A 13,299-nucleotide genomic window follows, 5' to 3' on the forward strand; every position below is an offset into this window, starting at 1 on the left:
GACGCTGGGGAGGGACAAGGGACGCACCGGGGAGGAGTTGGGGATACCGGGGAGGGATTGGGGACAGCGGGGCAGAGGCGGGGAGGGGAGCGGGGTGACCCCAAAGGGGACCTGGAGGGGACCACGGTGACACCGGGAGGGGACAAATCGATGCGGGGGGAGGGGCCGGGGACAGAGCGACACCGGGGGTGGGGACAGAGCGACACCGGGGGTGGGGACAGGCCAGCGAGGAACCGGCGACACCGTGGGCGGGGGGAGCCCTGGGGGGACACCGGGAAGGGGGAGGTTTTGGGGACCATCCAGGGCCCCTCCCTGCGGTGACGTCACGGCGGATGGGAAAGTGTCCCCAAGTGTCCCCAAGTGTCCCCTGGCGGGGATTTCGCCTCCGGAGTTTCCTGCGCGGAGCGGGGACGGAATTTCTGTCCCTGTCCCCTCTCCCCCCCCCCCCCTCAGGGATCGGGACCGGGAAGGGTTTGGGGGACACGCGACAATGGGGGGGACACCTGGGGATCCCCTTGGGCTGAGACACCCCCCGCCCCCCCCCAAAATGGGACCCCCATAGGTGACACCCCCCCCCAAAGAGACCCCCCTCAAAACACCCCCCGTATGAAGCCCCCCCCAAAAATGGGACCTCCATGGGACACCCCCCCAAAATGAGACCCCCATTTGAAGCCCCCCGAAAACGGGACCCCCCCCATGAGACCCCTCCCCAAATGAGCCCCTCCCATGTGAAGCCGCCCCCCCCAAAATGAGACCCCCATGGGAGACACCCCCCCCCTCCAAAATGGGACCCCCAAGTGAGTCCCCCATATGTGAAGCCCTCCCCAAAAAAACGGGACCCCCATGGGACCCCTCCCCAAATGAGCCGCCCCAAGTGAAGCCCCCCAATAGGCCCCCCCAAAAAGCCCCCCAAAATGGGATCCTCATGGGACCCCCCAAATGGGACCCCCATGGGACCCCCGAAAATGGGATCCTCATGGGACCCCTCAAATGTGACCCCCATGGGACCTCCGAAAATGGGACTCCCAAAAAGCCCCCCAAAATGGGACCCCCAAAAAGCTCCCCAAATGTGACCCCCATGGGACCCCCCAAATGTGACCCCCATGGGACTCCCCCAAATGTGACCCCCATGGGACCCCCGAAAACGGGACCCCCATGGGAGCCCCCAAGTGAAGCCCCCCCCAAAATGAGACCCCGCCCCCCAAAACGGGACCCCCATGGGTGACACCCCCAGGAGACCCCCCCCCCCCCACATTTGAAGCCCCCCAAAATGGGACCCCTATGTGAAACCTCCCCCAAAATGAGACCCTCATGGGTGACCCCCTGAGACCCCCCCCCCCCAAAAAATGCCCCCCTCCCCCCACGGGACCCCCCCCCCCCAAATGGGACCCCCAGAGGGCCCCCCCCATTTTAAACCCTTCCCCCAACGGGGGGGGGGGGGGGAGGGGGGTCTCCCCTGCAAAGCCACGCCCCCTGACCACGCCCCTTCGCCGTTCCCCCATTCCTGGCCCCGCCCCCCTCCCGCAACCCACCAATCAGCGCTCGCTGCGCCGCGGCGCGCGTCGATGACGCCATCGCGCCGACCCGGAAGCGAGAACAGTGCAAGGTACAAGGGGGTAACACGCGACTTTAGGGGAGCGTGGGGTGGGCGGGGCCTGAGTGGGCGGGGCCGCCAGGGGTGGGCGTGGCCAGGGCGGGCGCGGCTCTTGCAGGAAGCGCAGGTGAGGGGACATCGGGGTGGACATCGGGGGACACCGGGGGGACACCGGGGTGGACACCAGGGAGGGGGGTCCCAGGGCACTGGGGAGGGTCGTGGGAAGCGGGGGGGACACGGGGGACACGCGGGGGACACGCGGGGGACACGCAGGGGACACTCGGGGGGAGTCCCCGGGCATTGGGGGGGGGTGGTGGGAACGGGAGAGGGGACACGGGAGGGGTCAGAGGACACAGGGGGGACACGGAGGGGACAACCGGGGGCTGTCCCCGGTCATTGGGGGCGTCCCGGGAATCGGGGCGGGGACACGTGGGGGGGGGACACTCAGGGGGTCAGCTGGGGGTGACCAGAGGGGACAATCGGGGTCTGGAGTGACCATCAGGGCAGGGGTGGCCTTGGGGACGGAGGGAGGAGGTGGGGACTGGAGTGGCCCTGGGGGCGGAAGGGACAATGAGGGGTGTGGGTGGCCTTGGGGACAGGGGTGGCCTTGGGCACAGGGGGACAGTCGGAGGTTGGGGTGGCCTTGGGGACATGGGGGACAATCAGAGGACAGAGGTAGCCTTGGGGACATGAGGGACAGTTGGGGGTTGAGGTGACCTTGGTGACCTTGGGGACAGTGGGGACAGAGGTGGCCTTGGGGACATGAGGGACACTTGAGCGTCTGGGTGGCCTTGGGGACAGGGGGGATCATCGAGGTGTGGAGTGACCATTAGGACAGAGGTGGCTTTGGGGACGGAGGTGACCACAGGGGTGGAGGGACAGTTGGGTGGCCTTGGGGACAGGGGGGACCACCAGGGGACAGAGGTGGCCTTGGGGACATGAGGGACAGTTGAGCGTCTGGGTGGCTTTGGGGACAGGGGGGACAATCAGGGGACAGAGGTGGCCTTGGGGACCTTGGGGACAAAGACCCCAAGAACTGCCCCAAAATTGGGGATTTTTGCCCCAGTTTGGGCCCTTTTGGCCCAGTTTTTCCCCCCGCTGGGTTTTGGGGCAAAAAGGAGGAATTTGGGATCAGGGAGGGAAGGAATTCCAGGAATGTTTGGGGGAGGGGCGAAACTTCGTTAGGGGTGATTACACTAATGGACTGGGTGGTTATGCAAATGAACTGTGTAATTATGCAAATTTGCTTCGTCCTTATGCAAATGAGGCATGCAGGGGTGTGGGAACCTGGAGGAACTGGGACTGGTTTAACTGGGACTGGTTAAACTGGGTTCAGTTAATCCAGGGTTTAATTAATCCAATCTGATTAATTGAACTGGGTTTAATTAATTTGGGTTCAGTTAATCCCATCTCTATTAATCCGGTTTTAATTAATCCAAGTTTAATTAATCTGGGTAAATCAGATTCTGTTCACTGGGGTCCAGTAATCCCAGCTCAATTAATCCCAGTTCAATTAATCTGGGTTTAATTAATCCAAATTTAATTAATCTGGGTAAATCAGGTTCAGTTCACTGGGGTCCCTTAATTCCAGCTCAATTAATCTGGGTTTAATTAATTCAAATTTAATTAATCTGGGTAAATCAAGTTCAGTTCACTAGGGTCCATTAATCCCAGTTCAATTAATCTGGGTTTAATTAATGCAGGTTTAATTAATCTGGGCACAATCCACTGGGCTCCGTTAATCTGGGTTCGGCCAGTCGCAGCTCAGTTAATCGGGGTTTAATTAATCAGGCTTTAATTAATTGGGGTTTAATCAATCCAGCTTCAGTTCTCCTGGCTTTAATTGATCGGTGTTCGATCAATTTGGGTTTAATTAATCCGCGTTTAATTAATGCAAATTCCGTGCGTCACCGCGCCCTGGGGCTGTTCCGTGGCATTCCATGTCCCCGGTGTCCCCCAGTGTCCCCAGTGTCCCCAGTGTCCCATGTCCCCAGTGTCCCCAGTGTCCCCAGTGTCCCCAGTGTCTGCAATGTCCCATGTGCCCAGTGTCCCCAGTGTCCCCCCTGTCCCCAGTGTCTCCAGTGTCCCCAGTGTCCCCAATGTCCATGTCATTCCCTGTCACTCCCGGTGTCCCCAGGGGTTCCCACGATGTCCCCAATGGGTTCCCAGTGTTCCCAGTCAGTTCCCACAGTGGCCCTGGGCAGTTCCCAGTGTCCCCAGTGGGTTCCCACGATGTCCCTGGTGGATTCCCGGTGTCCCCAGGGGTTCCCACGGTGTCCCCAGGGGTTCTCACGATGTCCCCAGTGGGTTCCCACGGTGTCCCCAGGGGTTCCCACGGTGTCCCTGGTGGATTCCCAGTGTCCCCATTGGGTTCCCAGTGTCCCCAGGGATTCCCACGATGTCCCTGGTGGGTTCCTGGTGTCCGTAGGTGTTCCCACGGTGTCCCCAGGGGTTCCCACAGTGTCCCAGTTGGGTTCCCGGTGTCCCCCAGGGGTTCCCACAGTGTCCCCAGGGGTTCCCATGATGTTCCTGGTGGGTTCCCGGTGTTCCCATTGGGTTCCTGGTGTCCCCAGGGGTTCCCACGGTGTCCCCGGTGGGTTCCCGGTGTCCCCAGGGGTTCCCACGATGTCTCCGGTGGGTTCCCGGTGTCCCCAGGGGTTCCCACGATGTCCCTGGTGGGTTCCCGGTGTCCCCAGGGGTTCCCACGATGTCCCTGGTGGGTTCCTGGTGTCCGTAGTGGGTTCCCACGGTGTCCCCAGTCAGTTCCCACGGTGTCCCCAGGGGTTCCCACAATGTCCCCGGTGGATTCCCAGTGTCCCCATTGGATTCCCAGTGTCCCCAGGGGTTCCCACGGTGTCCCCAGGGGTTCCCACAATGTCCTCAGTGGGTTCCCACGGTGTCCCTGTTGGATTCCCAGTGTCCGTAGGTGTTCCCACGGTGTCCCCAGTGGGTTCCCACGGTGTCCCCAGGGGTTCCCACGGTGTCCCTGGTCGATTCCTGGTGTCCCCGGTGGGTTCCCGGTGTCCTCCAGGGGTTCCCACGGTGTCCCCAGTGGGTTCCCATGATGCCCCCAGTGGGTTCCCACGGTGTCCCCATTGGGTTCCCGGTGTCCCCAGGGGTTCCCATGATGTCCCTGGTGGGTTCCTGGTGTCCGTAGGTGTTCCCATGGTGTCCCCAGTCAGTTCCCACGGTGTCCCCAGGGGTTCCCACAATGTCCCAGTTGGGTTCCTGGTGTCCCCCATGGGTTCCCACAGTGTCCCCAGTGGGTTCCCACAGTGTCCCCAGGGGTTCCCATGATGTCCCTGATGGGTTCCCGGTGTCCCCAGGGGTTTCCACGATGTCCCCAGGGGTTCCCACGATGTCCCTGGTGGGTTCCCGGTGTCCCCAGGGGTTCCCACGATGTCCCTGGTGGGTTCCTGGTGTCCGTAGTGGGTTCCCACGGTGTCCCCAGTCAGTTCCCACGGTGTCCCCAGGGGTTCCCACAATGTCCCCGGTGGATTCCCAGTGTCCCCATTGGATTCCCAGTGTCCCCAGGGGTTCCCACGGTGTCCCCAGGGGTTCCCACAATGTCCTCAGTGGGTTCCCACGGTGTCCCTGTTGGATTCCCAGTGTCCGTAGGTGTTCCCACGGTGTCCCCAGGGGTTCCCACGGTGTCCCTGGTCGATTCCCGGTGTCCTCCAGGGGTTCCCACGGTGTCCCCAGTGGGTTCCCATGATGCCCCCAGTGGGTTCCCACGGTGTCCCCATTGGGTTCCCGGTGTCCCCAGGGGTTCCCATGATGTCCCTGGTGGGTTCCTGGTGTCCGTAGGTGTTCCCATGGTGTCCCCAGTCAGTTCCCACGGTGTCCCCAGGGGTTCCCACAATGTCCCAGTTGGGTTCCTGGTGTCCCCCATGGGTTCCCACAGTGTCCCCAGTGGGTTCCCACAGTGTCCCCAGGGGTTCCCATGATGTCCCTGGTGGGTTCCCGGTGTCCCCAGGGGTTTCCACGATGTCCCCAGGGGTTCCCACGATGTCCCCAGTTGGTTCCCAGTGTCCCTGAGCAGTTCCCACAATGTCCCCAGTGAGTTCCTGGTGTCTCCATTCAGTTCCCACGATGTCCCAGTTGGGTTCCCGGTGTCCCCAGGGGTTCCCACGATGTCCCCGCTGGATTCCCGGTGTCCCCAGGGCTTCCCATGGTGGCCCCATTGTTTTGCAGTCCCCTCCCATGGATCTGGTGGCCGGACTTGGCTGTGCCTGTGCCGGGCTGGTGGCCCTGGCCCTGCTGGTGGTGGCCCAGCGCCTCGGGCTCCTCTACCGCCTGTGCCACAAGGTCTGGGGACATTGGGGACATTGGGGATTGCGGGCATGATGGGGACACTGGGGCTGGGGGACATCGGGGTCAGGGGGACACTGGGGGGACACTGGGGATGGGGGACACTGGGGGGACACTGGGAATGGGGGACATTGGGATCAAGGGGACACTGGAGGGACACTGGGGGGACACTGGGGATGGGTGACATTGGGGACTGGGAAGGACATTGGGGACAGGTGCCACCGGTGCCACCACTGACCCCGTGGTGACCCCATGGTGACCACAGGTGGGATGGGTGGGACCAGGGGGAGATGGGCACAGGTGGCACGGGTGGGATGGAGGACCCTGGGGACAGGTGTCACCGGTGTCACCGCCCACACTGGGGATACTGGGGGCACTGGGGGCCCCGCTGCTCCCATGGTGACCCCTGTGGTGACCCCACGGTGACCTCGCTGTCCCCCCAGGTGGACACGGCGAGTCCCCGGCATGGCGGGGAGTTGGTGGCCGAGGTGCTCCGTGCCCACGGGGTGCGGTTCCTGTTCACGTTGCCCGGGGGCCACATCTCGCCCGTGCTGGTGGCCTGCGAGAAGCTCGGCATCCGCGTGGTGGACACGCGGCACGAGGCCACCGCCGTCTTCGCCGCCGACGCCGTCTCGCGGCTCTCGGGTCAGCACCGGGGACATTTCGGGGGAGGGGGTGTCCTCGTTTGTCCCCGTTTGTCCCAAAGGGGTGGTGGTGGCATGGGGAGGTGACCCCATGGCCGATATCTCCGAGGGTTTTGGGGTGTCCCTCCTTGTCCCACCATGGTGGCTCCTGGGTGACCTGAGAGGGTTTCAAGGAGTTTGGGGTGTCCAGGGTGGGATTTGTCCCCGTTTGTCCCAAAGGGGTGGTGGTGGCACAGGGAGGTGACCCCATGGCCAACATCTCCAGAGGGTTTTGGGTTGTCCCATCTTGGTGGGTCTCGGGTGACCTGAGACTTTGGAGTGTTCGAGGTCCTTCCAGGGTGGAGTTTGTCCCCATTTTTCCCCTCCCAAAAGGGTGGGGACAGGACAAGGAGGTGACCCCATGGCCGATATCTCCAGAGGGTTTTGGGTTGTCCCATCTCAGTGGGTCTTGGGTGACCTGAGAAGGTTTCAAGGAGTTTGAGGTGTCCAAGGTGGGATTTGTCCCCGTTTGTCCCCATTTGTCCCCAAGGGGTGGCGGTGGCACGGGGAGGTGACCCCATGGCCGACATCTCCAGAGGGTTTTGGGGTTGTCCCACCCTGGTGGCTCCTGGGTGACCTGAGAAGGTTCAAGGAGTTTGGGGTGTCCAGGGTGGGATTTGTCCCCATTTGTCCCAAAGGGGTGGTGGTGGCGGCATGGGGAGGTGACCCCATGGCCGATATCTCCGAGGGTTTTGGGGTGTCCCTCCTTGTCCCACCATGGTGGCTCCTGGGTGACCTGAGAGGGTTTCAAGGAGTTTGGGGTGTCCAGGGTGGGATTTGTCCCCGTTTGTCCCAAAGGGGTGGTGGTGGCACAGGGAGGTGACCCCATGGCCAACATCTCCAGAGGGTTTTGGGTTGTCCCATCTTGGTGGGTCTCGGGTGACCTGAGACTTTGGAGTGTTCGAGGTCCTTCCAGGGTGGAGTTTGTCCCCATTTTTCCCCTCCCAAAAGGGTGGGGACAGGACAAGGAGGTGACCCCATGGCCGATATCTCCAGAGGGTTTTGGGTTGTCCCATCTCAGTGGGTCTTGGGTGACCTGAGAAGGTTTCAAGGAGTTTGAGGTGTCCAAGGTGGGATTTGTCCCCGTTTGTCCCCATTTGTCCCCAAGGGGTGGCGGTGGCACGGGGAGGTGACCCCATGGCCGACATCTCCAGAGGGTTTTGGGGTTGTCCCACCCTGGTGGCTCCTGGGTGACCTGAGAAGGTTCAAGGAGTTTGGGGTGTCCAGGGTGGGATTTGTCCCCATTTGTCCCAAAGGGGTGGTGGTGGCGGCATGGGGAGGTGACCCCATGGCCGATATCTCCGAGGGTTTTGGGGTGTCCCTCCTTGTCCCACCATGGTGGCTCCTGCGTGACCTGAGAAGGTTCAAGGAGTTTGGGGTGTCCAGGGTGGGATTTGTCCCCGTTTGTCCCCAAGGGGTGGCGGTGGCACGGGGAGGTGACCCCATGGCCGACATCTCCAGAGGGTTTTGGGGTGTCCAGAGTGGGATTTTGTCCTCGTTTGTCCCCTCTTGGATCTCATCCATCCTTGGTGCCACCTTGGAGTTATCTTGGCCCCATCTTGAAGCCACTTTGGTGCCACCTTGGAGCCATCTTGGAGCCACCTTGGAGCCACTTTGGTGCCACTTCAGTGCCACCTTGGAGCCACTTTGGTGCCATCTTGGAGCCACCTTGGAGCCATCTTGGTGCCATCTTGGTGTCACTTTGGGGCCATTTTGGTGCCATCTTGGAGCCACCTTGGTGCCAATTTGGTGTCATCTTGGGGCCATTTTGAAGCCATCTTGGTGCCACTTTGGTGTTGTCTTGGTGCCACTTTGGGGCCATTTTGGCGCCATCTTGGAGCCACTTTGGTGTGACTTCGGCATCATCTTGGAGCCAGCTTGGTGCCACCTTGGTGCCACCTTGGTGCCACTTTGGTGTCATCTTGGGGCCATTTTGGCGCCATCTTGGAGCCACTTTGGTGTCACCCTGTTGCCATTTTGGGGCCACCTCGGTGCCATTTTGGAGCCACCTTGGGGCCATCTTGGCACTACTTTGGAGCTATTTTGGTGCGATCTTGGAGCCACTTTGGTGTGACTTTGGTGCCACCTTGGTGCCACTTTGGTGTCATCTTGGGGCCATTTTGGTGCCATCTTGGAGCCACTTTGGTGTCACCTTGGTGCCATTTTGGGGCCATCTTGGGGCCACCTTGGTGCCATTTTGGTGCCACCTTGGTGCCGCTTTGATGTCACCTTGTAGCCACCCTGGTGCCACTTTGGGGCCATTTTAGTGCCATCTTGAAGCCACCTTGGTGCCACCTTGGTGCCACTTTGGTGTCTTCTTGGGGCCATTTTGGTGCCATCTTGAAGCCACTTTGGTGCCGGTTGGTGTCACCTTGGAGCCACCTTAGTGCCACTTTGGGGCCATTTTGGGGCCATTTTGGAGCCACTTCGGTGTGACTTTGGTGTCACCTTGGGGCCACCCTGTTGCCATTTCGGGGCCATCTTGGTGCCACTTTGGCGCTCCTTTGGTGCCACCTTAGAGCCACCTTGGTGCCACTTTGATGTCACCTTGGTGCCATTTTGGGGCCATTTTGGGGCCATCTTGGTGCCACTTTGGTGCGGCTTTGGTGCCAGCTTGGTGCCATCTTGAAGCCGCTTTGGGGCCATCTTGGAGCCACCTTGGGGCCATCTTAGCACCAATTTGGAGCCATTTTGGCAGCATCTTGAAGCCACTTTGGTGTGACTTTGGTGCCACCTTAGAGCCACCTTGGTACCACTTTGGGGCCATTTTGGGGCCATCTTGAAGCCACTTTGGTGCCGCTTTGGTGTCACCTTGGAGCCACCTTGGTAACACTTTGGGGCCATTTTGGTGCCATCTTGGAGCCACTTTGGTGCCGCTTTGGTGTCACCTTGGTGCCATTTTGGGGCCACTTTGGCGCCATTTTGGTGCCATCTTGAAGCCACTTTGGTGCCGCTTTGGTGCCACCTTGGTGCCACTTTGGTGTCATCTTGGGGCCATTTTGGTGCCGCTTTGGTGTCACCTTGGAGCCACCTTGGGGCCACTTTGGGGCCATTTTGGTGCCATCTTGGAGCCACCTTGGTGCCACTTTGGGGCCATTTTGGTGCCATCTTGGAGCCACTTTGGTGCCGCTTTGGTGTCACCTTGGTGCCATTTTGGGGCCACTTTGGCGCCATTTTGGTGCCATCTTGAAGCCACTTTGGGGCCGCTTTGGTGTCACCTTGGAGCCACCCTGGTGCCACTTTGGGGCCATTTTGGGGCCATCTTGGAGCCACTTTGGTGCTGCTTTGGTGCCACCTTGGAGCCACCTTGGTGCCACTTTGGTGTCATCTTGGTGCCATTTTGGTGCCATCTTGGAGCCACTTTGGTGTCACCTTGGTGCCATTTTGGGGCCATCTTGGGGCCACCTTGGTGCCATTTTGGTGTCACCTTGGTGCCACTTTGGTGTCATCTTGGGGCCATTTTGGCGCCATCTTGGAGCCACTTTGGTGTCACCCTGTTGCCATTTTGGGGCCACCTCGGTGCCATTTTGGAGCCACCTTGGGGCCATCTTGGCACTACTTTGGAGCTATTTTGGTGCGATCTTGGAGCCACTTTGGTGTGACTTTGGTGCCACCTTGGTGCCACTTTGGTGTCATCTTGGGGCCATTTTGGTGCCATCTTGGAGCCACTTTGGTGTCACCTTGGTGCCATTTTGGGGCCATCTTGGGGCCACCTTGGTGCCATTTTGGTGCCACCTTGGTGCCGCTTTGATGTCACCTTGTAGCCACCCTGGTGCCACTTTGGGGCCATTTTAGTGCCATCTTGAAGCCACCTTGGTGCCACCTTGGTGCCACTTTGGTGTCTTCTTGGGGCCATTTTGGTGCCATCTTGAAGCCACTTTGGTGCCGGTTGGTGTCACCTTGGAGCCACCTTAGTGCCACTTTGGGGCCATTTTGGGGCCATCTTGGAGCCACTTTGTTGTGGCTTTGGTGTCACCTTGGGGCCACCCTGTTGCCATTTCGGGGCCATCTTGGTGCCACTTTGGTGCTCCTTTGGTGCCACCTTAGAGCCACCTTGGTGCCACTTTGATGTCACCTTGGTGCCATTTTGGGGCCATTTTGGGGCCATCTTGGTGCCACTTTGGTGCGGCTTTGGTGCCAGCTTGGTGCCATCTTGAAGCCGCTTTGGGGCCATCTTGGAGCCACCTTGGGGCCATCTTAGCACCAATTTGGAGCCATTTTGGCAGCATCTTGAAGCCACTTTGGTGTGACTTTGGTGCCACCTTAGAGCCACCTTGGTACCACTTTGGGGCCATTTTGGGGCCATCTTGAAGCCACTTTGGTGCCGCTTTGGTGTCACCTTGGTGCCATTTTGGGGCCACTTTGGCGCCATTTTGGTGCCATCTTGAAGCCACTTTGGTGCCGCTTTGGTGCCACCTTGGTGCCACTTTGGTGTCATCTTGGGGCCATTTTGGTGCTGCTTTGGTGTCACCTTGGAGCCACCTTGGGGCCACTTTGGGGCCATTTTGGTGCCATCTTGGAGCCACCTTGGTGCCACTTTGGGGCCATTTTGGTGCCATCTTGGAGCCACCTTGGTGCCACTTTGGGGCCATTTTGGTGCCATCTTGGAGCCACTTTGGTGCCGCTTTGGTGTCACCTTGGAGCCACCTTGGGGCCATTTTGGGGCCATCTTGGAGCCACTTTGTTGTGGCTTTGGTGTCATCTTGGAGCCACCTTGGGGCCATCTTGGCGCTACTCTGGAGCCATTTTGGTGCCATCTTGAAGCCACCTTGGTGCCACTTTGGGGCCATTTTGGTGCCATCTTGGAGCCACTTTGGTGCCGCTTTGGTGTCACCTTGGTGCCATTTTGGGGCCACTTTGGCGCCATTTTGGTGCCATCTTGAAGCCACTTTGGTGCCGCTTTGGTGTCACCTTGGAGCCACCCTGGTGCCACTTTGGGGCCATTTTGGGGCCATCTTGGAGCCACTTTGGTGCTGCTTTGGTGCCACCTTGGAGCCACCTTGGTGCCACTTTGGTGTCATCTTGGTGCCATTTTGGTGCCATCTTGGAGCCACTTTGGTGTCACCTTGGTGCCATTTTGGGGCCATCTTGGGGCCACCTTGGTGCCATTTTGGTGCCACCTTGGTGCCGCTTTGATGTCACCTTGGAGCCACCTTAGTGCCACTTTGGGGCCATTTTGGGGCCATTTTGGAGCCACTTTGTTGTGGCTTTGGTGTCACCTTGGGGCCACCCTGTTGCCATTTCGGGGCCATCTTGGTGCCACTTTGGTGCTCCTTTGGTGCCACCTTAGAGCCACCTTGGTGCCACTTTGATGTCACCTTGGTGCCATTTTGGGGCCATTTTGGGGCCATCTTGGTGCCACTTTGGTGCGGCTTTGGTGCCAGCTTGGTGCCTCCTTGGTGTCACCTTGGTGTCACCTTGGTACCATTTTGGTGTCATTTTGGCACCATCTTGAAGCCACTTTGGTGTGACTTTGGTGCCACCTTAGAGCCACCTTGGTGCCACCTTGGTTCCACTTTGATGTCATCTTGGTGCCATTTTGGAGCCACTTTGGTGTGACTTTGGTGTCACCTTGGAGCCACCCTGGTGCCATTTTGGGGCCATCTTGGTGCTGCTTTGGTGTCATCTTGGGGCCACCTTCGTGCCACTTTGGTGCCGCTTTGATGTCATCTTGGAGCCACCTTGGGGCCATCTTGGCGCTACTTTGGAGCTATTTTGGTGCCATCTTGAAGCCACTTTGGTGTGGCTTTGGTGCCACCTTGGAGCCACCCTGGTGCCACTTTGGCCCCACCTTGGAGCCACTTTGGTGTCATCTTGGTGCCATTTTGGAGCCACCTTGGGGCTACTTTGGTGCCACCTTGGCCCCGTCCATTGTCCCCTGTCCCACCCCGTCCCCGCTGTGCCCCCAGGTCGCATCGGCGTCGCCGCTGTCACCGCGGGCCCCGGTGTCACCAACACGGTGACGGCCGTCAAGAACGCCCAGATGGCCGAGTCCCCCCTGCTGCTCCTGGGCGGCGCCGCTGCCACCCTACAAAAGGTGGGAACATCCCAAAAAAGCCCTTCCCAAAGGGAATTTTGGGGCAGTTTCTTTCATTTTGGGGTTTTTTTCCCCTCATTTTTGGGGGGTTTTCCCTCATTTTTTGGGGTTTTCTCTCATTTTTGGGTCCCGGTGTCACTAAAAAAATGGGAATTTGTTCTCCGGGGTAGAAACTCCGGCGTTTTTTTGGTGATTTGTCCCCAAATCAATGACCGAAAATTCCTGGAATTCATGGAATTAGTGATTGTTCCTCATATTTTAATTACGTATTCATCACATCCTCAAATCCATTCATTTATGCAAATTATTCCCATCAATTCTTTTGGATTTGAAGGGGTTTTGAGGGGGTTTGGGGGCATCCCAAAAAATCCCTTCCTGACCCCAATTCTGGGGGGTTTTCCCTTGGTTTTGGGGTCCTGGTGTCACCAAAAACTGGGAATTGACCATTCCAAGGAATTTGTTGAGGTGGAAATCTGACGTTTTTGGGGGGAACTCTAATTTTCCTGGGGAAATTCCCATTTTTTTCGAGACCATTCCCGGTGTTCCTGAGGGAATTCCCATTTTCCTGCAGCCGTTCCCAGTTTCCCGAGGGACCATTCCCGTTATTCCTGAGGGTCATTACTGTTTTCCTGAGGGCATTCCTGGGAATTCTCGGATCCCAGAGTGGGAATTCC

General features: G+C 59.3%; 2 protein-coding genes and 2 long non-coding RNA genes across 8 annotated transcripts in view; 2 read left to right on the top strand and 2 right to left on the bottom strand.

Moving 5' to 3' along the window:
* The first annotated feature begins 1,495 nt into the window (after window positions 1-1,495).
* Window positions 1,496-13,299, top strand: part of ILVBL (ilvB acetolactate synthase like) — a 35,324-nt gene continuing 23,520 nt past the window's right edge. For 3 of the 5 annotated variants that reach the window (XM_032094546.1, XM_032094541.1, XM_032094544.1), the window contains exons 1-4: window positions 5,569-5,653; window positions 5,789-5,902; window positions 6,349-6,550; window positions 12,498-12,625. In XM_032094546.1, coding sequence (XP_031950437.1) covers window positions 5,645-5,653; window positions 5,789-5,902; window positions 6,349-6,550; window positions 12,498-12,625 — 453 coding nt within the window. In that variant the 5' untranslated portion in view covers window positions 5,569-5,644. Of the gene's footprint in view, window positions 1,607-1,630; window positions 1,722-5,568; window positions 5,654-5,788; window positions 5,903-6,348; window positions 6,551-12,497; window positions 12,626-13,299 lie in introns of those variants that run through there. The other 2 variants (XM_032094545.1, XM_032094543.1) reach the window with 2 other exon arrangements.
* LOC116437056 (collagen alpha-5(IV) chain-like) lies at window positions 3,659-5,560 on the top strand. Its single transcript, XM_032094611.1, has 2 exons — window positions 3,659-4,520; window positions 5,213-5,560. Exons 1-2 carry the CDS (start codon window positions 3,743-3,745, stop codon window positions 5,539-5,541), a joined length of 1,107 nt encoding a protein of 368 aa, XP_031950502.1. The 5' UTR covers window positions 3,659-3,742; the 3' UTR covers window positions 5,542-5,560.
* On the bottom strand, window positions 8,730-9,245 carry LOC116437123. The gene is made up of 3 exons (XR_004237182.1): window positions 9,125-9,245; window positions 8,982-9,013; window positions 8,730-8,762 (listed from the first exon to the last, which is right to left on the bottom strand). It is a non-coding gene; the product is annotated as an uncharacterized LOC116437123 (long non-coding RNA).
* On the bottom strand, window positions 11,429-11,958 carry LOC116437120. The gene is made up of 4 exons (XR_004237179.1): window positions 11,896-11,958; window positions 11,742-11,784; window positions 11,522-11,553; window positions 11,429-11,443 (listed from the first exon to the last, which is right to left on the bottom strand). It is a non-coding gene; the product is annotated as an uncharacterized LOC116437120 (long non-coding RNA).

Source organism: Corvus moneduloides, chromosome 32 (genome assembly GCF_009650955.1).
Source record: "Corvus moneduloides isolate bCorMon1 chromosome 32, bCorMon1.pri, whole genome shotgun sequence".
Taxonomy (NCBI): domain Eukaryota; kingdom Metazoa; phylum Chordata; class Aves; order Passeriformes; family Corvidae; genus Corvus; species Corvus moneduloides.

Excerpts from the sequence above, each read along its gene's own strand:
- LOC116437056 (XM_032094611.1), top strand. The coding sequence starts at position 3,743 with ATGTCCCCAATGGGTTCCCAGTGTTCCCAGTCAGTTCCCACAGTGGCC. Across the intron at positions 4,521-5,212 it reads TGGATTCCCAGTGTCCGTAG|GTGTTCCCACGGTGTCCCCA; the intron begins GTGTTCCCACGG and ends CAGTGTCCGTAG.